The sequence below is a fragment of the Sprattus sprattus genome (genome assembly GCF_963457725.1).
Source record: "Sprattus sprattus genome assembly, chromosome: 4".
Classification (NCBI taxonomy): Eukaryota; Metazoa; Chordata; class Actinopteri; order Clupeiformes; family Clupeidae; genus Sprattus; species Sprattus sprattus.
In genome coordinates, this window is record NC_137923.1 from 40,151,941 (window position 1) to 40,174,798 (window position 22,858).

At 45.1% G+C, this 22,858-nt stretch overlaps 2 protein-coding genes across 2 annotated transcripts in view; one reads left to right on the top strand and one right to left on the bottom strand.

Moving 5' to 3' along the window:
- Nucleotides 1-4,397, bottom strand: part of hsf1 (heat shock transcription factor 1) — a 20,467-nt gene extending 16,070 nt beyond the window's left edge. Inside the window, exons 1-4 of the mRNA XM_080838137.1 lie at nucleotides 3,916-4,397; nucleotides 2,989-3,097; nucleotides 2,639-2,775; nucleotides 1,717-1,841 (exon numbers count right to left, since the gene is read on the bottom strand). Of these exons, the coding sequence (XP_080694263.1) occupies nucleotides 1,717-1,841; nucleotides 2,639-2,775; nucleotides 2,989-3,097; nucleotides 3,916-4,041 (497 nt within the window). The 5' untranslated portion in view covers nucleotides 4,042-4,397. The remainder of the gene's footprint in view (nucleotides 1-1,716; nucleotides 1,842-2,638; nucleotides 2,776-2,988; nucleotides 3,098-3,915) is intronic.
- A 391-nt stretch (nucleotides 4,398-4,788) lies between these two features.
- The window catches only part of bop1 (BOP1 ribosomal biogenesis factor), a 53,723-nt gene continuing 35,653 nt past the window's right edge, over nucleotides 4,789-22,858 (top strand). Inside the window, exons 1-3 of the mRNA XM_080836882.1 lie at nucleotides 4,789-4,914; nucleotides 5,384-5,623; nucleotides 10,852-11,016. Of these exons, the coding sequence (XP_080693008.1) occupies nucleotides 4,816-4,914; nucleotides 5,384-5,623; nucleotides 10,852-11,016 (504 nt within the window). The 5' untranslated portion in view covers nucleotides 4,789-4,815. The remainder of the gene's footprint in view (nucleotides 4,915-5,383; nucleotides 5,624-10,851; nucleotides 11,017-22,858) is intronic.

A 22,858-nucleotide genomic window follows, 5' to 3' on the forward strand; every position in this document is an offset into this window, starting at 1 on the left:
GATACATAAAAGCAGCTACTAATGCGATACGATACGATTCACCCCTATTGCGATGCAGTACGATTCGACACGATGCGATTCGACACGATGCGATTCGACACAATGCGATTCAACAAGGTGCGATACAAAATAATGCAATTTTATATTATTCATAATGATTCATTTATGTGTCATACAACAAATCATTAAAAAGGTATCTGACAAAATATAACATGTATATGTACGTGTGTAAGTGTTCTCTAAATGTCATTTTTTTTTTTTTTACTGTAGGCCTACCAAGCAGTCACAATACAGTTTGCTTCATCCTAAACATGTGGATCAAATGCCTCACGCAATCAATTTAACTTATTTGCCCTATTTTAAGGTTTTTCTTTAGGTTTTGAGTTGATCCACATGATCAGAAAGTATAATGGAGAAAAAAGTATAATGGAGACTAGCTGCTAGATTTCCTTTTCCAATTTCAGGAAGGCAAAGGTAAATTCAAGTAACAAATAGAGAGTTTAGCTACGGTATATGGAGTATATTCTTACCTCTTCCTCCATCATCACCTCTGCTATTATCTTTAAAAATACCATGTCCTTGGTGCCGTGGTCTTCCAAGAAAGCCAGGTCTTTGAAACGTGGTTCAAGCGCCAGTGTTGTGTCTGAACGCGTTCATTGAATGAAAGTTCATTAACTCGTTCATAATTTTTGTGAAAGTGAACTGAACGTAGGGTATTACTGCCTGATTAACGATACTGTGAGCGTGTTTATTCTGGTGTCTGAGAACTGCACGTTCACTCTTTTTAATTTCGTTCAATAAGGTGCTAGATTTCTAGAGACTTCCATGCGAAAAACACCGTTAGTAATAGTCGCTTATCCCACTGTCTATTCCTGTGAGAGCCCCGAAGTTGTGTAGAGGCCGAGAGCGGTATTGCAGACAGATAGTGATTTTAGAAAAGTTATAGACTTCACGAGAAGCGGCCATTAACAGCAGTGGAGATGAGAGCGCGTTTAAGAAACAGTAAGAGAGGTGGAATCTATCTAAATATAAAATGATTGGTCTTGTATTGAGATTATACCGATACAAAAATGTTAGAACCGATGCATCGCGATTCATCTCACATTATATCCGGTCCACACTTTTTTGATCCGGGCCATCGTATCGTGAACTTTTATGCCGGTGCATCGTGGCGAACCGGTGAATCTTCCCATCCCTAGTGTTTGTGTGTCTGAGAGAGAAAGTGTGTGTGTGTGTGTGTGTGTGTGTGTGTGTGTGAGAGAGAGAGAGTGGAAGAGAGCAAGCTGTCTGCATCACCCCTCTGTGTATATTTCAGTCTCTGACTGGGCTCAAGAAATTCTGCTTCTAATCACCGGCTTTAAATAAACTGGCTTACACAGCCCTAATGCTACAGGCTAGCCATTCCCCTGGGCAGCCTCTGCATACCTCGGCCTTCTAGCTGAGCCTTGAGGGGTGCGGGGCTAAAATATTAAGATAGCCTGCGAGGGACCCACAGAGCCCACAGCCCTTCAGCCTAACACATGGAAGCCATTTCTTCACAACAATCCTTGGACTGAGCAATCATTCACATCTTGTCAGTGAAAAGGGAAGAGCTTCTTGCATCATCACTTTTTTTTTTTTGACCGCGGTCATGATAGCTGCCACAGGAGAAGAAGAAGCACAAAATTGGCTGGTTTTGGAGCTTGTGACTAGAGCATTGGACTTGACTGGACTTACTGTTTCATTGCGCAGAGCTTGCTGTCCATACTCTCTTGCCTGCCCCTCATCTGCTGCACGTCGCTGAGCACTTTGCCGATCTCGTCCGTGCTCAGCCTGACGTCCTCCTGTTTAATATTTGACACCTGAGGAAGGGAGGGGGGAGAGAAGGATGAAACGGTTGGGAGGAGAGCCAGAAAAAGTGTGTATGTATGCGTGTGCACATCTGTGCGTCTGTGTGTGTTGGGTAACAACTTGGCCCCGGCCATGAACTCTGGCATCTGACAATGGAAACAGTGTGCTCAGGGCCTTCAGATTTCAGTGTGAACTGATCACTTGGCCAGAAAAGATGACACAGGCCCAGAGGCGGATAGAGCAGAGAGGGAGAGCGAGAAAGCGAGAGGGAGAGAGTTGTAGAGGGGGAGAGAGAGAATATAAATCAGTACAGTGGAAAAGTTGCCTGTGCCGAGCGGTCAGGCGATGGCAGATTATACGTGCTGCCGGCCTACACTCTCTAATCCTATCCACCTAACCCCAGCTGGTAGCCTCCAGACACGGCCTCCAGATTAGCTGTCCCCCCACACAGTGCACAGGAAGAGTCTCGAGAAGTGATTTCTCGAGCCAAGCCAACTACTCAGATATCCCATAGATGGACAACATATGGCAGGTTGGCCCAAAACCATTTAATGCGATTAAATTAAAATGATCAAAGTGTAATCACAGATAGAATCCAGGGCACACGTAGACAAAAACACACACTGTTGTGTAGACAAGACGCAGAGGTGAAAAGCCATGGCTGAAATCTGAACCATCTTTCAGTTCAGGCATAACTGCGGTGCTCACATTAGAGCAAATCAGGACAAATACATCCATTTTACTATTTACTTAGACACTTTCCATGTTTTCTACAGGAGAAAGGGACACGAACTTGCAAAATACTTACATTTGTAACTTTACGTTTTATGTTTTCCAATAGGTGTTCTTGCCCACGGATAAAATAGGGATGCTGAAATTCAGTGTCATCTTTTTCTGGCTTTACCAAACCTCCCTGTTCTATGTGAACAACTTTACGAAAGCCATCTACAAAATGTGCAGAAAAGAGATATGATAGATTACTTCATTGTATATCATTGCATGATTATTTATGATCCTAAGCAGAAATGTGTGTATCTCCTATCAATGTAAACATCAACACAATTGTAATTTGAATATAACACAAATTACTTATTAATTAATCTGCAGGTTTTCTTGTGCAACCCAGAATGAAACAGGGAATGAGCAGCCTACACTTACACATGTTTAGTTGGCGGACAAAGCTGGCCATGTTGTTGTGTTTGAAGTATTTCGGAAGCACCTCTTTGGAGAATCGACCTTGGTCAAACACATGGAAACTGGTTCCACTCTAAACAGAAAGGGAAACAGAAATCAACTGCTCTGAATGACTGTGCAAGATATTCGCTGTGCAAATCTTTATAGTCATACTATACTCCACTAGCCAACTATTAGTTACAGGTGAAAAGGTTCGAAACAAAACGGATTGGAATTTAAAATGTATAGAAATCAAAAGATCCAGAAAAACACCAGCCATTTAGCTGACCTCTCTCTTAAGCTAGAGACAGAAATAGACACAGCAGTATTTGTAATAGTGTTTTCACGTGTAACATTTCATTTCGAAGATGAGTATTCAGAAGAAAATAATCAGGGTAGCATACATAAACACAACCCTGTTCAACAAGGGGATGACACCGTGTTTTCCACCAACTCACCTATGCTAAAAACAGCAAGAGGTGGGGCACTAAAAAAATGACTTCCCTGGCTAGCTCGTCATGAGCACAGCTAACGAACCGACTACAATTCACATACTTTGTTCACTTACCATTTCGATTTTACATACAACGTATCTAGCTTTGTCACTTGTCTAGCTTGTTGACCAGCAAATGTTAGCTAACCAGCCTGGCTAATGCTGACTGTTAGCTCCTACCTAATCGATACATAACTTAGCTGTCGCTAGCTAGCTAGCCTGACTGGGTATTAAACTTAAACTACTTTGGGGTTATCATATGTCATTGACAGTATGTGGAGATAAAGTGAATTGTATCAAACAACCTCCTTCTCAATTAAAGCAGTTTTTCAGCTGGCTTTTGGTACCCGCAGTCACTTTTATTAAAACTTACACAACTTTAAAAACGTGACGAGTTACCTAGCTAGCGTGCTACTTACTGGACTCCAGCATATTAGAGGGTCGGTTTCAGGATCCTCAACCAACGTCCAAAGTTTCGTGAGAAAGGCAGGAACATTACTACCGCTGACCAAGACCGCACCAGATCCACCACCATGGTACTCCATTCCAGCCAAGTGAAAACCTGTCAATAGTCAACCTATGTATACCACGAACACTCTGAGAAAATTAAATCCTGAATGATAGCTGCACAGCGAGGTAGCTACCAAGCTAGCTACAGCATACGGTCGATGCAAGCTATCCGTCAGCTGCTAGTATACCAAGAAACCTTCACAGGATCTGCCTTGCTTTCGCTCACACCAGTGCAATGATCGCTGTCTATAACGCTCCTGTTTTTCAGACAATTCAAACTTTGCCTTAAGCATAAACCCAAATACATAAAACTGATGAAGTGAAGAAGTGGAAATTTCCATCAGAACGACATCTCTACGAACTGCGTAGAAAACAACTGTCGCACATACTCATGGTAGTCGCCATTTTGTGACATCATCGATGAAAAGTTACTAAAAATACACCAAAACGAATAAGATAATATATAATTGACCACCTTAAAAATCAAATTGAAATCGTTTCCGAATTTATGAAATATAAAAAGCACATAACTAAAAATTAAGTTTAAAACAACATATTTATGCGTATTACCTTTGAACTTTAACCCTTCAAGACTTTACAGCGCACACATTTTCAATTTTTAAACGACTCAAGATACATTTTGAACGTTTTTACTTACACACAGATATAATTTATAATACATTAATTCATGTAAAAAAAAAATATATTAGAAAAAAAACATACTGTCAGAATCAATCGCGTTTACGTATCAACTATGAACTTTGACCCCCTTTAGACCCACATGGCCAGTGTGGTGCTTGCAGTTCAGCATGCCTGCCCCGAAAACTGAGCAGAAACCTGAAGACACAATGAGTATAGCAAAAAAAGAAACAACAAAAAGAAAAAACACTGAAGAGGACCATGACCAGGTATCATGCGTGGATATAAACAGTTTTAATACGCAAAATGGCACAAGTCAAAAGGAACCAGCCTGCAGGCTAACGTTAGCTAACTGATCAACTGTAATGTTGTCTTACCGTTAGCTAGTTCTCGTTAACTATTTCTTGTTGAGACATTTGTTTTGTAGTCCGTAAACTGTTGTAGTATTGTCTTTTCTCTGACCGGATGTGTGCATTTTCATCTCTTCATTGCTTGTTTACTCGAACCTATATTAGTGCTACTGAACGTGACAACTTTTAACTAGCCTGCTAGCTAGCTGACAAACGTATCAAAAGTTATAGTACTTGCGTTGAATCGAACCAAAATGTTCAAGATTTGTTATGTTTAATTCGCCTTATTGATTGTCCTTGCAAATAATTGATTGCACACCAGCATTATTCGTGCTGTTCATTTTTCTTTCTCAATAACTCGTACGTTTTTGGTCCTGATGTTGTTCAGCTGCCTATATTTGACGGTCAGGATGGTCCTGCCATTGAGAGAGATAACGACGACGACCTTTCAGACAGTGAAGAGAGTGTGTTCTCTGGGCTTGAGGATTCTGGATCTGACAGCGACGATAAAGATGAGGAGGATGATGACCTGAAAGAGGATGACGAAGTTTCATCTAACGAGTGTTTGGACGTTGACGCAGACGGCATGAAGAGCAGTGATGGCGAAACAGATGCGAACAAATCTGAGGTATTTTGAAGGACCGTCTTCATTGGACACACTGTAAAAATACCAGCAATGTTTAGGCAGTCACACGCATGGGACGCCACACTAGAAGTTATGTTTAGGTAGTGACATATGCCTGTTTCATTTGAATTCATATACCTATATACTTTAATACCTGTGAGTTCCTTCCCTCTTCAGTAATGTTGGTTGTGTACTGGTCGCTTCATAGGACGTATGTGGTGCTGGTGTGGAAGTACTACTTGTAGTACAAACTTGCTGTAGAATACCTAAACAAGTACTAAGAATTCAGTTATTGGAGGCAATGCAGAGCTGATAAATTGATTGTCAGATTATTGTCAACTGGGGTTTAATGTATGGTCTTTTATCCTGGCAAAAGGTTGTTGCTATTTGAGCTCAAATCATCGATCATATTACACCCCTCCCTTTCATACTCCTGAAGCAATATGTTAATTGGCTGGAGTGGAGACATGTTAATAGGCAGCTAGAATACCATAAGAAGCAATTCATTGAAATTGACAAGTGTACTGGTGTAAGTGTATTAGAATCATAGACTGCACCTTTAAGTGGTGATTTAGTTAATGATGTAGTTTGAGAGATAGTTAAGGTGATGTAGGCTTGTCATTTAGCCTGATGTTACTCTTAGATTTAGTCATTTAGCAGACACTTCTATCCAAAGTGATGTACAAGGGAGAGAATAATCAAGCTACAAGCAATAGAGACCTAGTGTAACAATAAACACTATTTTACATAAGAAATAGAAAAAGTTTAGGAATGTAACTGCTGTAAGTGAAAGGTAAGTACTGGTAGAAGTGCAAGTGAGGAAGGGAGGTGCTCTCTGAAGAGTTGGGTCTTCAAGAGCTTCTTAAAGGTAGAGAGGGACGCCCCTGCTCTGGTAGTGCTAGGCAGCTTGTTCCACCAACGTAGAACTACGAATAAGAATAGTTTAGATTGCCGAACTTGCACAGAAGGCAGTGCTAAACCACGCTCATTAGACGAGCGAGCGTCCTGGGCGTAACATTTGCTCTTACTCTGTAAGCAAGCATAAGTGACTTGAACCATATGAGCAGCTACAGGCAGCCAGTGGAGCTCAATGAGAAGGGGGGTGACGTGTGCCCTCTTCGGTTGGTTGAACACCAGACCCGCCGGTGTGTTCTTGATCATCTGTAGTGGTTTAACCACGCAAGCCGACAGGGCGTTGCTGTAGTCAAGGCAGGTTATCACCAAGGTTTGTAACAGTAGCTGGGTGGCATAGTGGGATCAGCCTGATTTTGCGGATAATGAATAGCGTTAATCCGCACGACCGGGAGACAGAGGTAATATGGTCAGTGAATGTTAGTTGGTGATCTATAATGACACCTAGATTTCTTGCTATTTTGGAAGGAGCAAGAGATTAGGAGTCAATTTTGATATCAATTAAGGCCTGTTTGGCTTGAAAGACCCAGTTCCGTTTTAGCCAGATTAAGCTGAAGATGATGATCTTTCATCAATGTGGAAATGTCGGAGAGACAATCCCAGATCTGTGCCGAGACAGTGGTGTCGTCAGGAGGGAAATTCCTGCATGGTGTGGGATAGTGACCTTTTGAAGTTGGCAAATACAACATTTGATTAAATAAGTTTGGTCTGTCTTTAACGGTTCAACAGTTTTTTTTTTCTTTCATTCATAATTGTATTAATTGTTGATATTTTTGATTCATCAATGAAACCTTCCTTTATCCCTTATTACTAAATCAGAAACTGCCATATTTCTTAATCCCTGATGACCGCAACACTTTTTGGGGCTTAAAGATTGCATCCCAGTGACAATTCATCTGATAAATAATTTGTCAGCACCAGGATGACTCATCCACTGAACTCCCTCATTGCCATGTGTAATCAGGGCCAGGTTCCCGGTCTGTTGCCACCTAGTGGCTGATTGATGACATGGGGGCTAAAAAAGGAAGCCCTCATCACTTCTTATCCTGATCTTTCTCTCTCTTTGTCTCCCTGCCTCACTCCCTGGCATTTCTCTGCTTTTGCCATCAGGAAACGTAACACAAAGAATGAAGTCAGGGTTCCAGAGACTTTCTGTTACTGATTATTACAGACAGTTCATTGGTTAGGCCAGGTGCTTACCAGAAACCGTTACTATATTTTACATTTATCAGCCTCTTACAACACTTCGTCCAGTCACAGAGTTCAGTCATAATTCTCCAGCTGTAAGCAGACAGGGGCATGACTTCATCTGATTGCGTCAGCTCACCTTGAGACTAGGAAGATTAGGATAGAAATTCTCCTCGTCCAGTGGTGTTCCTGTTGGACTGCACATGCAGCATCTACTGCCATCAGAGGAATATGAGGAAGGTGCGTTTTTAAAGGACCAGCAGTGGTTCACGTATTGGTCATAACACGCTTGCTACATGTGGTCCCACAAGTGGAAGTTTGTTATGGAGCATGTTCATGCCTCCTCTCAAGCATATTTTACAGAGTGGAATGGGGTAGAGGGGGGTTTGGGAGATGTTTGACTGCCATGTGCTATTGTTATCACAGGACACAGGGGTTTGTCTGAAACCTTAAAGAGTTTGTGAGGAGCTAGCCAAGGCCTAGGCAGACAATAGGAAGTATTGTTCCCTGTCTTTTTTGACAGTTGGATTAACTTTTTTTTTTTTTTGTCGTTCAGTTTTTTGCATTCATTTCTATTCTCTGTTACAGAATCATTTATTTCCGTCACATCATTCTTTCTTTCTCTCTCTCTCTCTCTCTCTCTCATTTTTTCTCACTTTTTTTCTTTCCTTTGCTATGTCTTTTTTGTATTTCTCTCTTTCTTTGATTTGTTCCATCTTTCAGTGTCTTGCTTTTGTCTTTCTGTATTTCTTTCTCTCATTCTTTTATTCTCTCTATCCTTCTGTCTGTTTTTATCTGGGGTTTTTTCCCCCCTCCTTCCCTCTCTCCAAATGAGTGTTCTGGGGCCTGATGCGGAGCAAGCTGAAGTGGATGTGGCTGCTGGAGGCTTTATGACCCCAGAGGGAGACCCACAACCCCCACCCCCTACTCCCCCCAGCACCGCTCCAGCCGCTCTCAGATCCGGCAGCACCGGCCTTATTGGCGCTCACACTTGTGGCGTGTGAGTGGGTGGGAGATTGGGCGGGGGTTTGTGTGTGTGTGTGTGTGTGTGTGTGTGTGTGTGTGTGAGTGTGTGTGTGTGGTGGGGTTGGGCGTGGGGGTGTTGCGTAGCAGCAGAGCTCTCGTCTTACCAGGAAAGGCTTCACTCCTCCAGGGCACCCACGCAAAGAGCGTTCCTTCCTCCGCCAACACGTCTGGGCCACTTCCATGTGTGCCGGGACACATGACGTCTTCTGGTTGGTGGGGTTTTGGGGTTCGGTGATGGTGTGTTGGATGGGGGCAGAGAAGACCCCCTTCAACTTTTTAAAGTTTGAATCGCAGTGGTGTTGCATCGCTACAGAGTGCCAGTGTGAAGCTTAACAAGCTCGGCCCATCTTCTCTCAATTGTTTTTGTCTTGGTTCACCCTATAATTCAGCCTCACTTTAGAGGAAGCAACAGAATAATGGCTAACAAGGGGCCCTGAGTCCGCCGCCTCTGCCGAGCGGAACCCGGTACGGCCTGCCAACACACATTAAAAACAAGTTATTGGCTAACGTGTGTGTGAGCAAGCGAGAGGGAGGCCCAGTGGGAGGGAATGTGTTTGTGCGCGCGTCTGCCTTGTCGGGGTGTACTGTACGCGTGGGTGTGTGTATCCCCGAAGAGCCACCGGAGACTGTCTGATTCAAAACGGATGTCCACAAGTGCAAAGAAATCAATTAGGCTGCAGTTTCTGCGATGAAAACTGGAAACGAATCGTGGCAAAGTCACAGGCGTTTTTTTGCTACATGCAAGTGGGGTGGCTGGAGGGGACTTGTTTGGTCGTACTTCCCCCTTGACCCGGTGTTGTTGCCTTCGTCAGCCTCCCGCACTTCATCTGGATTGACGCTTGTGGTCGGTGAGGCGGAGCGCCAGCCCCGGCTGGAAGTCCGGTGGAGCTTGTTTTCTGACTGGATCCATTCCGTCAGCCTCTTGCTGTTGGCTGGCCAGTTGCATGTCATCTGGACAAGTCATCTGTCATTGCCCTCCCCACCTCCCTGTCTTTGTCCAATCACTGAACAACTTTTATCCCCCCATTGTGTTTTTAACTGTAAACTGATTAAACTGGCTCCACGTCCAGTTTTGACCACACAGAACTGCACTATAACACCCCATAACGAGACGTTTGGCTTTGGTTTTGAATGGACAGATTTACTTTTTCCCCCCATCCATTTCCTGGAAAAAAACATGCTGTAGTAAACAGGTGGTCACACATCTCTGTTCCCCTTTTATCTTTATTATCATTTTTTTGTCAACATTTTGGTGATGGGGAGGGGGACAAAAGATAAAAAAAACTTTGAGTCCCTCGAGGAGAGTCAACATGCATTTTTGTATTAAACTGCACAACTCGTCTTGATGTTGATTTAACTGGGCTTAGGGGAGGAAGTGTTTCACTTAGCTCTTCAGTCCAAAAAAGTTGTGGGGGGGGGGGCGGGATTGGAGGGGGGAGCAGAGGAGGCATAAATCAGTACAGGTTGCTCACCTGCCTGACTGAGTCACCTGGGAGAAGCTCCAGCCAGCCTCAAAGAGCCTCCTTCTTCTCCACATGTAACCCCCCTCCCCCCATGCCTCCCCCTGCTAAGAGCACCTCTGACGGCTTGGCCTTCGTGAGTGATGGCCGCGTGCGAATAACAGGCGGTTTGGTGGATCCTTTCATCCGTGCTGTCCCTTCTTCCCCTGCAGGATGTGCACTTCCCAGTGACTGCTCTCCAGGCTGCTGGGGTGTAAATCACTGCTGAGGAAGTTTGTGCACTAAGCAAAGTGAACGTGAATCCTAAAACATGCGTGCAGTTAACGCTACCACCCCCCCCCCCCCCCCCCCCCCCCTTAAAAGGACACAAATGCTGGCGCTCAGCGTTTGCAGGAAATCACGTTTCTTTACGGTGCCAAACTGTTCATGACAAACTATTTGTTTTATGCTGTGTTTACTAATGTTTGCTGTCCTTGTAAAGTCATAAGCTGTCCATCACTCTCCAGAACAATATATTTGTCATGTCAAGAAAAATATTACTGCACGTGTTGCTTGACAGATTGAATTCTGCTTATTCAGCTAAGTTGGATGTCAGTGTTGGGGCCACGTTTTGAAAAATAATGCTTTCTCCGTTTTTGTTTATAGCCTACAAAGATCTTGATGAAGAAGAATAAGAATAAGACTAAGAAGGAGAAGGAGAAGACAGACACTGCTGAAGACGGAGTGGAGGGTAAGAAGGCCAACAGAGAAATTGGACTGACCCCTCTCCCTCGAACAGATGAGTACGACGAGGACACATCAGATGAGGAGGTAAGGTCAAGCCCTTTGTCCTCTGTCAAACTTGGATGTTAATCTGAGAAAGATGAGGTGAATTACAAAGTTACCCCTGTCCTTTGTGCCACAGTGGTGCTACGTTATTATTTTGAACTACAGGTCTTCAAGCATGCTCCATCTTAAAACATTTGCTCTACAGTTAATGCTGAGTCAGTGTTTTAGGACATTTGGTTAATTTCCATAAAAAGTGCATATATTTGAATATCAGTTCTTGGTCACCTGTTTGCATGCTTTAACAAATGAGTGACTTTGTGTAAATCATGAAAATCGCTTCCATTGGATGTATGTAAAAGACCAGGTTTGGGATACTTACTTGCCTTGATCCTGCAAGCAGACAATACTCATCCATGTTCTTGTATGCAGATAAACATGGAGCGAAACACTATGATCAGGCCATACAAAAAGTAACTTTCCTTTTTCTGGCATTTGTACTGGTGTTGTGTAATAACCTTAGGCTGCCCTCTTGAAGGGTGATTCTATCCAAACCTCATGTTGTGTCTTGAGAGGTTGTTTAAACAGTGAGTACAGAAGCTGGCACAGTCTCCCAGAGCTCAGTAGTTTCTGAAACACTTCAGAGCCACTTCCTCCTGCCTGGCTCTCATTACACGATTTTTGTCTGAGTTGTTTGCAAAGAGCTCTGAAAGCTCCCTTCAAAATGTGTGCTACACGGCCCTCACGCAATGCGGAGCAACAGTTCTACAGGATTTCAAAATTTGCATGCTCAGTCATTACTGAATTCTTCTCTCTCTGCTATTTAATTTACAAGGTCCATTGCAAAGCAGTGAACCCTGCTGCAATGTGGTCTGGACCATTTGCCAGGCTATACAACCTTAAACTCGTCCGCCATCCAAAACGGTTCTTGGCATTGGGTGGGAGATGAGGAATTTGTTTCGCAACTCGTGTTGTTCTTGGACAGAGACTCGGTCTTAAAGAGAAGGTTTATTTTTAAAGCCCTTTGAAACAGCAGCGAAAACAACTGGAATGATAACTGCTGTCTTTATTTAGTTTGTTAAAATACTTCACCTCTTTTTAAGGCTCTAGTTGGTTCTTTAAAGAGAAACAGCTCTGCTAAAAAGATGATATAGTCCAGTGCACTTGACCAGAGTCATTAAAAGGGAGGAGACAAATCATTGATGGGAAAATTAATGGGTAATCAGGAGGGACTCTGTAATGCTAAATATGACAGATTTGTAACTGGAAGTCCTATCCTGTATTATGTACAGCCAAACACATTGTTGGAAACAGCATTACTGACTTTTCGCATCACCTGAATGTTCTTTTAATTTCTACCGTTACCATAGCAATAGTTGCACGGTGAAATTTGGTGTCAACACAAAGAATAAAGTAGTTTTTGTAGCCTTATTTGAGTCGGGAAAATAGGTTCACACTTTGTATGTCATATTTAAATGTGGATTCACTTGAAGTATTTTAAATGTCTGTTTGATCCATGGAGTTCCCCTGTTCCCCAGTTTTAGATAGGAGCCTGATTGAAATATTTGCCCGGAGGTGTTGCCAAGATGGCTGCCGAAACTTGAGAATTGCCTATAAGGTCTTTGGCTTAACTGCCATCAATGAGCTTGACTCTCACTGACAACCATTAAAGACATCCATGTGCATATGGTCTTGTCAAATGGTCAAATAGTGCATATGGTTTGCTGTTACTTTCCGGGTACCTTAAATGATGGAACTTGACAAATTTGTATTTTGCCCAGGTAGTGTCGAAAAGTGTCCATCTCTATATTGTTGACAATTTGCCAGATGTGTCGAAGTTGTGTAATGAAAAAAGTATGAGCTTGCTGTTCTAAGGACAGGAGGGAGCTTCATTTGTGAGAGGAAGTTTTACCTGAGGCCTGTGTTTCTCTGTCTCCTTAGGCTTGTTCTCCGAACACAATTACAGACAGATGTTTTAGTTCCCACTTTCTTTCTTGATTGCAGCAGACACAGGAGACACGAGAAGTTAACATTTTTCTGAAACCATTATCTACCTCTTCCTCTGGTTCGAGGCGGTTTATTTTTCACAGGTAAGGCACATCACTTTTTCACAGGATTTTTTTTTGGTGGTTATAATTGAGCAGTTGGAAGAAGAGAACAGAGGAAATGGTAGATGGTTTGCATTCAATCTCGTCTGCGCCTGTCCAGCAGCCTATACCCTCATTAGAGAGTGGCTCTGCAGCCGGTGTTTCTCCTGTGTGGTCACAGAGTTCCTTGCGCAGCACGGGCTGAGAGCCGTGGTGGTCCGGGGCCCTTTTGGCGCACGTTAAATTAGCCCCCTGTCTGGGGACAGCAGATAGGGTTGCCTCTTGGTCCCTCGCAGCCCTCGACACAAGTTGTCTACAAATAAAACTTCCAGACTTCCAAATCCCTTGCTTTTTTTTCGTCCCCTACTACTACTACTTCTTCTCCACCTCCCATCTCCACCTCTACCTCCTCCTCCTCTCCTCCTTTCCCCTCCTTTGTAATAAAGGGTTGTTTCCTGTTCGCAGAGCGAACGGGGAATACGCGAGACTGCAGCGCCTGTCCGAGGCCTCGCCGGCAGGAAGGGGGTTTTTCCCCCCGCAATGGCTTTTCCATGTGCGCTTCGAGATGAATGAAGACACATTGTGGAATAGGGGGGAAAAGAAAAAGGCCCTGGCTCCTGGCTGCAACTGCAGCTTCCTGCTCCGGTGCAGCTACTGCGCGAAAGGACCTCGCCGTGCTGCGCTGGAGAACTCAATTCGGTAGCAGCGGACACGGAGCCGTGTGCACGCGTTGCTGTGTGGGTGTATTTAGAAAATGAGCGCAGACAAGGGATGGTTTGTTTGGGTTAAACAGATGGGAGGTGTGTGTGTGTGCGTGTGTGTAGTTGAGTTGGGGTGACGCAGCCAGACGTCCAGAGGATGCAGGGCTGTGTGGCTGGTGCTGGCCTTCTCTCTGGGCCACAGCGAGGTTCTGTGTTGGGCCTCGCGCCAGAGAGGGAGCGCTCGCGGATTAGCCACTCACCCGTGTCTTTGACGGGCCACAGATGAGCCTAATGCGTCTGGGTCCAGAGGCAGAAAGTTGGATCGGCTTCCTGAGGGAAGGCATTGATTTAGGTCATCCAGTCCCCTCTTCCCTCCCCCTCCCCCCGCAAAATCTCCCATCTCCCAAGTGTTTACTGCTTCTGCCAAACCTTGCTCATGATGAAAATTTGAGTCGGGGTCCAGACTGGTGCGGTTCATTTTATACCTGAGACGCTAGACAATCATGAAGTCAGGCTGTATTTTTAGGAAATCACTATGAAAATTGGGCAGCCATGAGTTTTGGGGGTAGGATAAGGGCTGGTAAAGACGTCCATTACGTCATCACCTGCGTGATGAATTGGCACCTCAGATTGACCCCTTAAAACGCAGGGATTTTCACTCCTTCACGCTTGCACTGCGCAAGCTCTTCCGTCATTCATCCTGTCATCTCTCAAACTCACTTAACACCTCCGAAACCGGAGTCCAGCAGTTGATCAAACTCGAGCAGGAGGATGAAGAAGAGGAGTACTTGCTGTGCTGCTCCAGCACTGAGAACCAGAGGCCTTTAGAGGGCGTTGTTCCCACTGTCAGCTGGATTGTCCAGAGGCAAAGCAAATGTCCAAATTACCATTTTGCTTAATGCACATTTTTAAACCGTGAACAGTCCGTCATTTCTATGTGAGCGATTCCATATGAGTTCGTCCAGATAGCATACATCTTCAAGTATATGGGGGGGGGGGGGGGCTTCCTTTCTTCTCTCCCAGTGGACTGTACTGTAAAGCCAGAGAGATGTACAAAGGACTTGTTCTGGCAATTGCATTGAGCTGTGTGTTTTGTTGGCTAATCACGGACCCAGTCTCTGACCCGTTGCGAAGCTGTACCCAAGGGGTAGTCCTGTGCTCTTGAAGGCCACAGTATAACCTGAAAGCAACCTTAGGTAACCTGCTGGACTCGGCTGCTTCCCCTTTATCCACTTTGAACACCGTAGAACAAGGAATGTTCTCTATGTCCTTGAAACCAGATGCAGGTCTCCTGTAAATCACTGTGACTCTGCCCTAACCTCATAACCCGATAGAACCTGTGTGTTTTCCTTCCCCCCTTCACCCTAATCCTCTCCACCCCATCATGTTGTTTTTAGTCTTAATCATGGCCCGTTGTGTTGTAGGTTTAGGCTGGGTTTAATCGCCTGATTAGATCTCGGGCAGGAGGGTGGGCAGACCGTGCCTCACCACCTCATCCAGGCTGTGAGGCCCCCCAGGGGCATAGTATACAGACCAAAGGAGGTGGCCTGTTTTCATTTCATTACGAAGCTAAACATATACGTACTCATAATGTGATGGGTTAGGTGTCCCGTAAAGCAACAAACTAAGAGCCGGTTTCTTATAGCCGCCGCACCCTTCCTCCCCCCACTTTGGAAATATGATCAAACCAGATTTGGGGCCTGTGGGGGGGTGGTGGTTAGTGGCCCATATGTCTGGAAGTGAGCGTTTTTCCTCCCTAAATTTTGGTAATCCCAAAGTTTAATTTTGTGATTGGGTTGTCTCCAGGTGGTGGGTTCTAATTCATTCCAGATGGATCTCTTGCGATCCCTGTCAAAGTCATGGCAGTAAAAAAAAAAATCTGAGCATGGATTTTCACAGTTCTGCAGACACCCTCTCGCGTGGGCTTCAGCCCCCTTGTCTCTCAAAGTATAATGAGAGAGAAAGAAAGAAGGAAAGGAAGAGAGAAGGAAAAAGAGGAGGGAGGGAGAGAGACCACAGCGTCCTGCTCTACTGTTATTAAACCTTTTGATTGACAGCGGGGAGAACTTTCCCTTCCCAGTGCTCAAGTCCAGACTCGGTAACCAAGGGCAGCGTGATTCGTCCCAGTGTCCCAAACGTGGAAGGAAAGAGTTGAGAGTTGCTCTCCGTCTCTCAGCTCAGTCTCTCTCACTCTTCATCTGTGTCACTTTCTGTCACATGCACCCTCTCTCTTCATTCTCTCCTGCCGTCTCCCTCTATAGTCGACCGCTGGACTCCAGCTCAATTGCCTCAGAGGAGGAAGTGCTTTTCATCTCGAGCAATCCCCGCTGTTGTTTCTATGCTGTTTCAAGGCATGCATTGTGCCGAAATGGAAACAGAATACCGCCGCTGTGGATTAAGAGTTGCGAGACGGATATCAGCTTGGAGAGCTCGACTGTCCAGAGAGAGTGTTTGAGTGGGAGCTTGTAAGGGCTAAAAAGCCTGTTGGATGACCTGCTTTAACCATAAGCCACCAGCTCCAAGCTCTTTGGATCCGACGTCTTCCATTCCTCTGTGCTCCCCACACCGCAGGTAGAGCGGATGCAAGGGGAAGAGAAGGGAACAGCCCTGGCTCCTGCTGCACGTGGCACGCTGTTCCAGCAACGAAATCGAGTCAATTTGGGAAACAAGGACCTGGGGGGTCGTTTCCATCCACCCCTGGCAGTTGAACACCCGCAAAGCATGCCTGAACTAACCCTTACCCCCACCACCACCACTGCCTAAGCACTCCCCACCCACACACCCTTACCCTCAAGCTGTGAGAGAGGAACCAGAAACGCCTTACCTGTAATGCACAGCCTGGAGTTTGGATGAGTGTGCCAGATGCCCCCTAACATCCCCCTTTCTCTATAACACACAGACACACACACACACACACACATACACACTCTCTCACCTCACTCAGACCTGTCCAACTTAAAATCTGTGGCCTCATGCCCTTTTTGGTCCCTCTTCACAGCACAAGTTTTTGACCTCCTGTTCTGTAACTACATTTCATTACCTTCTCCTACTCTGAAAAATATTAAGTGTATGTTTTTTTCCTAATGTATTTTACAAGCTATGAAGTCTAAGTTACCTCAAAAGAGCTATATTCGTGCACCGCAAGCCAGGTACATCAGTAAAGAAGAACGCAGCCTAGCCTCTGGTCCTGGAATGAAATAACCATTGCCAGCCCACAGCGGCCACTAAAACTTCCTTTATGGAAGTCAGTGTAGCCGTTAAGAGTGTAGGAAGTGGAGTTGGTTGTGCCTAACCCAAAGACACCCAGCCTTTCTTCTCCCCAATATCTGCATCTGATTTAAGCCTGACTGCTTTTTCGTTCACGTTTGGCTTTTCTCCCCTGCGTTCTCGTCTATTAGAGCAACCAGGCCTGATGCTGCTGAGAGTTTGCAGGGAATGGGGGTTATCCTCCCACCCCGGCAAGCCATTTGGATCGAAAAAACCTCCAAGAGAAGGGAATGATTAATATATATACTGTGCTTCGGCAGACACGGGCATGCCTTTTATGAAGAGTCTGTGCAGTCAAAAACAATGGGAGGTTTTGTTCCCCCCTGATCCACTGGATGTGACCCATTCTTATGATTTATCAAATTAAAGGGAAGAATGTGAACGTGGGTGGCGTTCTGTTACAAACACCAAAAGGTAGAGTGAGATTTAAGGTCTCTATTCCAGAGAGCCGTAGGTCCCTCTCAGGCACACACCCACACACACCAGTGCCTTCCAGAGAGGTGTCACGGAAGGAAAGAGATTTGTCTCCTTTTGGAAGGTCCTTCACCAAAACACCCTGTTTAGATGAATCAAAACAGTAGAGTGAGGAAGAATGATGGTGAAGGTGTTTTTCATGGCCCCGGAGGTTCTCACTAAAGTGATTACCTACCGCATTTTGAGGTGGTGTCGTTGCTTTCAGTAGTATCTTCGGTGTCTTCTGTATCTTCTGTGTATTTTGTAATATTTCATTAGACATGCTTAATTTCAAATTCAATTTTTTTTTTTCATTTTCCTGTCACACTACTATTACATCATTATTGTTGTTTGAATATTCTGTCTCATCGTTCTTATGCCTAACAAATGCAGATGTTTTAACCAGGTGCCATAGCAACCACGTTAACATGAACGTAAACGCTCACTTGAGTATCAAAAGAGCAGCCGAGGGATTGCATTATAAGTACACCATTTCTTCTCAGAGTGTACAAAAGTGATATTGATCAGCAAGTAAGTGAAGACCTGGGACTCAAGCCAAATACCCAGAGAAGCCTTGAATGACGCCGTGTACCACTTGCATTTTTGTCTGTTTGGTTCACGATAAACTACCTTCCAAACGTGCTTCGTCTCTGGACACAAAGGTCTGCATTCAGGGCTCAGTGTTCTGCTGAAATCAATACGGTGATAAAATTGACAGATCGCTAGTAAATTATGAGGAATCTTGGCCTGTCACTGTGCTGTCAGCAGGAAATCTCTTTTTAATAGTCTATTTAAGGAGAAACAGGGATGTGTTTTTCTAAGTTGGGGGTGGGGTGGGGTGTTGATACAGAGGACTTGTCTAGGGTCTGCGGGTGGGGGTGGTCGTGAAGAGGCGGTTTGTTGAATCGCGTGCCGGTTGGACACAGCCAGCTAGACCCTTGGCCACGCGGCTCGACTCTGTGTCCGTGCAGGTGCGTGGAGGTGGAAAGAGGGTAGGAGTTGGGGAAAGAGGGGGTGGGGGTGGGATGCTTGAGTGCAGAAGAAGTGGGATGGTTGGGGTGGAGGAATGGGGATGGGAGGGGAGGGGGGGGGGGGTGAGGAAGGGCTGCCAAAGCAGCCACCTGTCGTTCCGTAGTTTTTAGGACTTCCTTTTCATCCGGTCTTCAGCACAGCTCCCTGTTGGCCCAGTGTGTGTCCTGCCAGAAGACCTGATTGAAACCAACTGCCAGCGGAGGCTGCCATGTGTTAGAGATGAATGGAGTGGGGGGGTCTGGAGGGGGAGTGATTGCAAGGCAAACCCCTGGGAGGTAGAGAAGGGGGAAGTAAGGGAGGTAGTGTGGGTGGGTGTATTCAGAGGAAGGGGAGCTCAGCCCTTTCACCCTAAGCACAGCTGAGACTGAGAGTAGCTCTGTCTAGACTACTCTCTTTCTCCCTCACGGCAAACTTTGCCTCCCACCCTGACACAGAGGGAGAGAGAGGGGAAAAAGAGAGAAAACGTTGTTAAGTGTTTACAGCATTGTTTTTCCACTGGAATAGGACAAAGGGGAAAAAATAGGGAGTGATGACTTGCAAAACAGTCCATCTTAGCTGTGGCCCATTGCAGACTTTATGCTTGGTCTGTTTTGCTGCATGCTCTCCACTCCCAGCCTCCTTACTTCTCCTATTCTGTCAAACATGAAAATATGCGTTTTGTGCAATAAAATGAAGACTTCTCTTCATAGCTTGAAAGGGGGGGGGTAGGTTCTGTGAGGAATTGACATCATTGGGATGTTTGGGGTTTATGGTTTAAAGGAAGAGTTGCATTTTTTTCGTGGGGGTGCGTTGCTTGTTCACATGCCTTTTGCCCGATGGCTTTCTCCTCTGTCATAATATGGGGCTGTGGCGGAGAAAGCTTCAGGGCATCATTAGACATTTAATTTTCAATAAATAACGACTTTCTCTGAATGATGTACCGGATGCTTTGGGGCCAGGTGGAAAACCCATTTGAAACCTGGAAGGGCCCGTATGCGAACTTTCCACATGCGTCCTCCAAGGTTAAAGCCCCGTGTACGAGGATCTCCAGATTATTTATTTATCAGGCTAGCATGGCGAAGAGCTCCACGTGGTAACCGACAGCTCTCGCCGAAGCCCTTTTTTTTTTTTTGCTGGATACATCTATGAGTAATGAGCTTTTGACCCCGGAGCGACCTCTTCCCGAATTGTGGCTTGGCTATTTTAAAAAATAATGAAGGGATTTATTTTTATGGGCGCCGGTTCCTTCAGCAGTATGAAAAGTTGGAAATTAAAAGTGGGAGGAGGTTGGGTTCCCTGCCCCAGCTGCAGAGGCAGGTGAGGGAGGCGCGTCTGGTGTGGTACCGGCAGCGTCTGGCCTTGGCGCCTTGTCGCAGCATTACCCCCTATAACACCACCCCAGACCCGCACGCCTCGCCCCCCTTCTTCGAACCCTGCATGAGTGGCACCTTCTCAAGGCTATCCAGGCAGAGAGGAGGTTGCTGATGTTGAACAGAGCAGGGCCACGGCCAGACGCGCTCTCGACAGGCTGTCGTCTGCTAACCATCCCTTTACTTACTCAGCCAGCCTGTGTGTGTGTGTGTGTGTGTGTGTGTGTGTGTGTGTGTGTGTGTGAGAGAGAGTGTGATGACCGAGAGGCAGGCGGAAAAAGCCAGGCAAGTTAGCCAAGGTTTCTGGAGCTAATCTGTTCGCTTGCATTCACTGGGGGTCTGATAGCGAGACAGAGTGTGATGCTAATGTCTCCCCCTTTCCTGTTTCGAGGTCCTCAAGAGAGCAGCGTCCTGTCAGAAAGCGGAGATGGGGTGTTTTGAAAATTGGCCGCATAGCGCCCCGTGATATGGACAACATGAACCTATTAAGGCGTTCAAATAGTGTTGCCAGCACTTTTTGCCAGTCCCAGTCTCACACCACTGACATAAATGAGCTTCTCATTTCTTTGCCTCTTAGGAGTCAGACCAGCCGTGATCATCTGGCGAATATCAGTTGGGATTGCATGGAGCGTTTTATTTTTACTCCTGCTCGCTGGCTTCCAAAAACCTTTGTCTTCAACAGTTTCCTGCTTGTGAGACGTGTGGGCCTTATACCAAAATTTGGCCAAAGTGTCATTGATGCTATTATGTATGTATGTAGTAGACTACACTGTAGACAATAATAAACCAATAATGCAAATGTATACATATTTCCATTCATTCAAAAGCAAAAACAAGGCTAAATAGCCAGGGAATGAAATAACGAATTGATTAAGCATATGCCTATTAGTGAAGCAACAGCTTGGCTCCGCGCCCACGTTTCTATGCGAGAGCACCGACGTGCGGTCAGGGGAGGCAGTAAAAAAACAAATAACGATCAAAGGAAATAAATATTTTCTACTGGTCTGTGATATAAATGTATTTTCTGCATGATTCCAATCATTTCGAGCAGTTTTATAATCAAAATCGCTGAATTTGCGCATGTCCTGTTCAAACAGACAGGAGACAGCAAGACGATGAGGCAACGACGAGCTGTGCTTCATCTCAGATTGCGCAATACCTCACAAACTGGACTGAGTGTAGAACCTATTTAGTCCTGCTGATCTGACAAAAAACCTCAGTGAAAACCTCTACACTAATATTTGACCATGACTGCGAAAATGGAAGATTCTATAGCTAAGCTAAAACATTTCACTTAGCTATGTCTAACTGGCTTGCACATCATTTGTCTATAATTTTCAATGAATTAGCCTAATCTGCAGCGATATGCGTGAGGATAAGAACTCGTACATCTTCAATTGCTGAAAGAATTTACGTTTTATTAGGCCTATTTAGATGGAACCGGGAAGCCTGGCTTGTTACCTGCATCATCGTATTTGAAAGCGCGTTATTAAAAGCGTTTATCCCTGTCTTAATGATGTGGTGCGAACCAAAGCAAAGTTTAGAAATGTGAATGAATCTTCTTCAGTCTTACTTTGCACTTGAGGGCTTTTGCGATTAAAAGGTCACGGTCCACGGACCAGTCTTTTGGCCCCACTCTTGTGCTTTCTTTGACCGGACATTTTCGCGCATTATAATTTGGAGGGAAGAGTGAACACGGGACTAGAGACGGAGCATGGAATTCCAGAGGTGTGCAGGGTTCCTCTAGAGCCAGACGGGACAGTCTGGGGGCTGGGGAAAGGCAGCCAGATCTCGACCTGCAGATCCCATCTTCCCCTGCTGCGACGCATTGAGATACAACATGCCACGCCACGCAATGCACCTCAGCTCCGCAAAGCTGGCCCTTTAAGGGCCCCAAGCAAGTAGCTCAGCTGCCACTCCACCGGCTCATCCCTCTATCCCCTCTCATCCTCCCCCTCTGTCCATCTAAAGATGACACTTACCTTCGGTCAGGCGTTATGAAGTGCCCTTACACCTCAAATGGTATTCATGACTATGGCAGCGTGAAGGAAAACAAGTACATGACTAGTTTTAAATTTCATAAATCTTGTCTTTATGCCAACAAATTGGCTGCCTCTATGACTGTAGGCCCTAATGACGCTAAACTTGCCAGTCAGCTGCATCAGTTTGACTGTAAAAGGAACGTGTGATCAAGAGAAAAAGTCTATGACCCGTCGCTGTTTTCCCGGAGAAAATGACCATCTGTGCAAGTAAGTGCGTGTGTACGAGCATGTGCTCAAGTTTTTTGGAAGACTGATGGCTGATCCTTATCGGGCAGCCCGCTGTTGTCATAGCTCTTTAAAGGTGTAGCCACGCAGGGAGGGACAAGAGTCTGGGCCTGTGAGAGCGATTGCTCCCTCAGTCTGCTCCAACGACAGGTTCACGGGCCAAAATAAACCCTAAAAATGATATATAGGAAACATTTATTTTGGTATGATCCACACCTGCCACGATCTGGAGTTCAGTGCAGCGTTGATCCTGGCATTGCCACTATAATGAACTGGTGCTGGTTTTTTTCCTTGCTTGAAGAAGTATTTATTAAAAGTATTTTTGCTATTATAATGCCGTCAGTACATTTGTACACACATGTAAAGGACAAATCTTTCATTATTCATTTATATCTTATATTTTATTAAAACCAAGTTCATACAAAATATTATACAGCACATTCAATACTATGTCTGTAGTTTTAGATAGTGTGGGCTTAAGCCTAATTGTTCATGGTTTAAGCACAAACACAATTAAGAATCAAAGTCAGACAAATTTACAAACTTCCCTTCCCCTTGATGCTATCAGTTTGGTCCACCATTTCAAGTTTGTGATCCAGCTGTCAGCTGGCCTTTCTTATTTCTGCTTTTCATGTGCTGTAGCATCCTTCATGTTTGTATGAAAGTATTGTCAGTCACAAGTCCAAGTCCATTTTTTTAAGTTCATGGTAGCGTACCTTTTTGTACGTTTT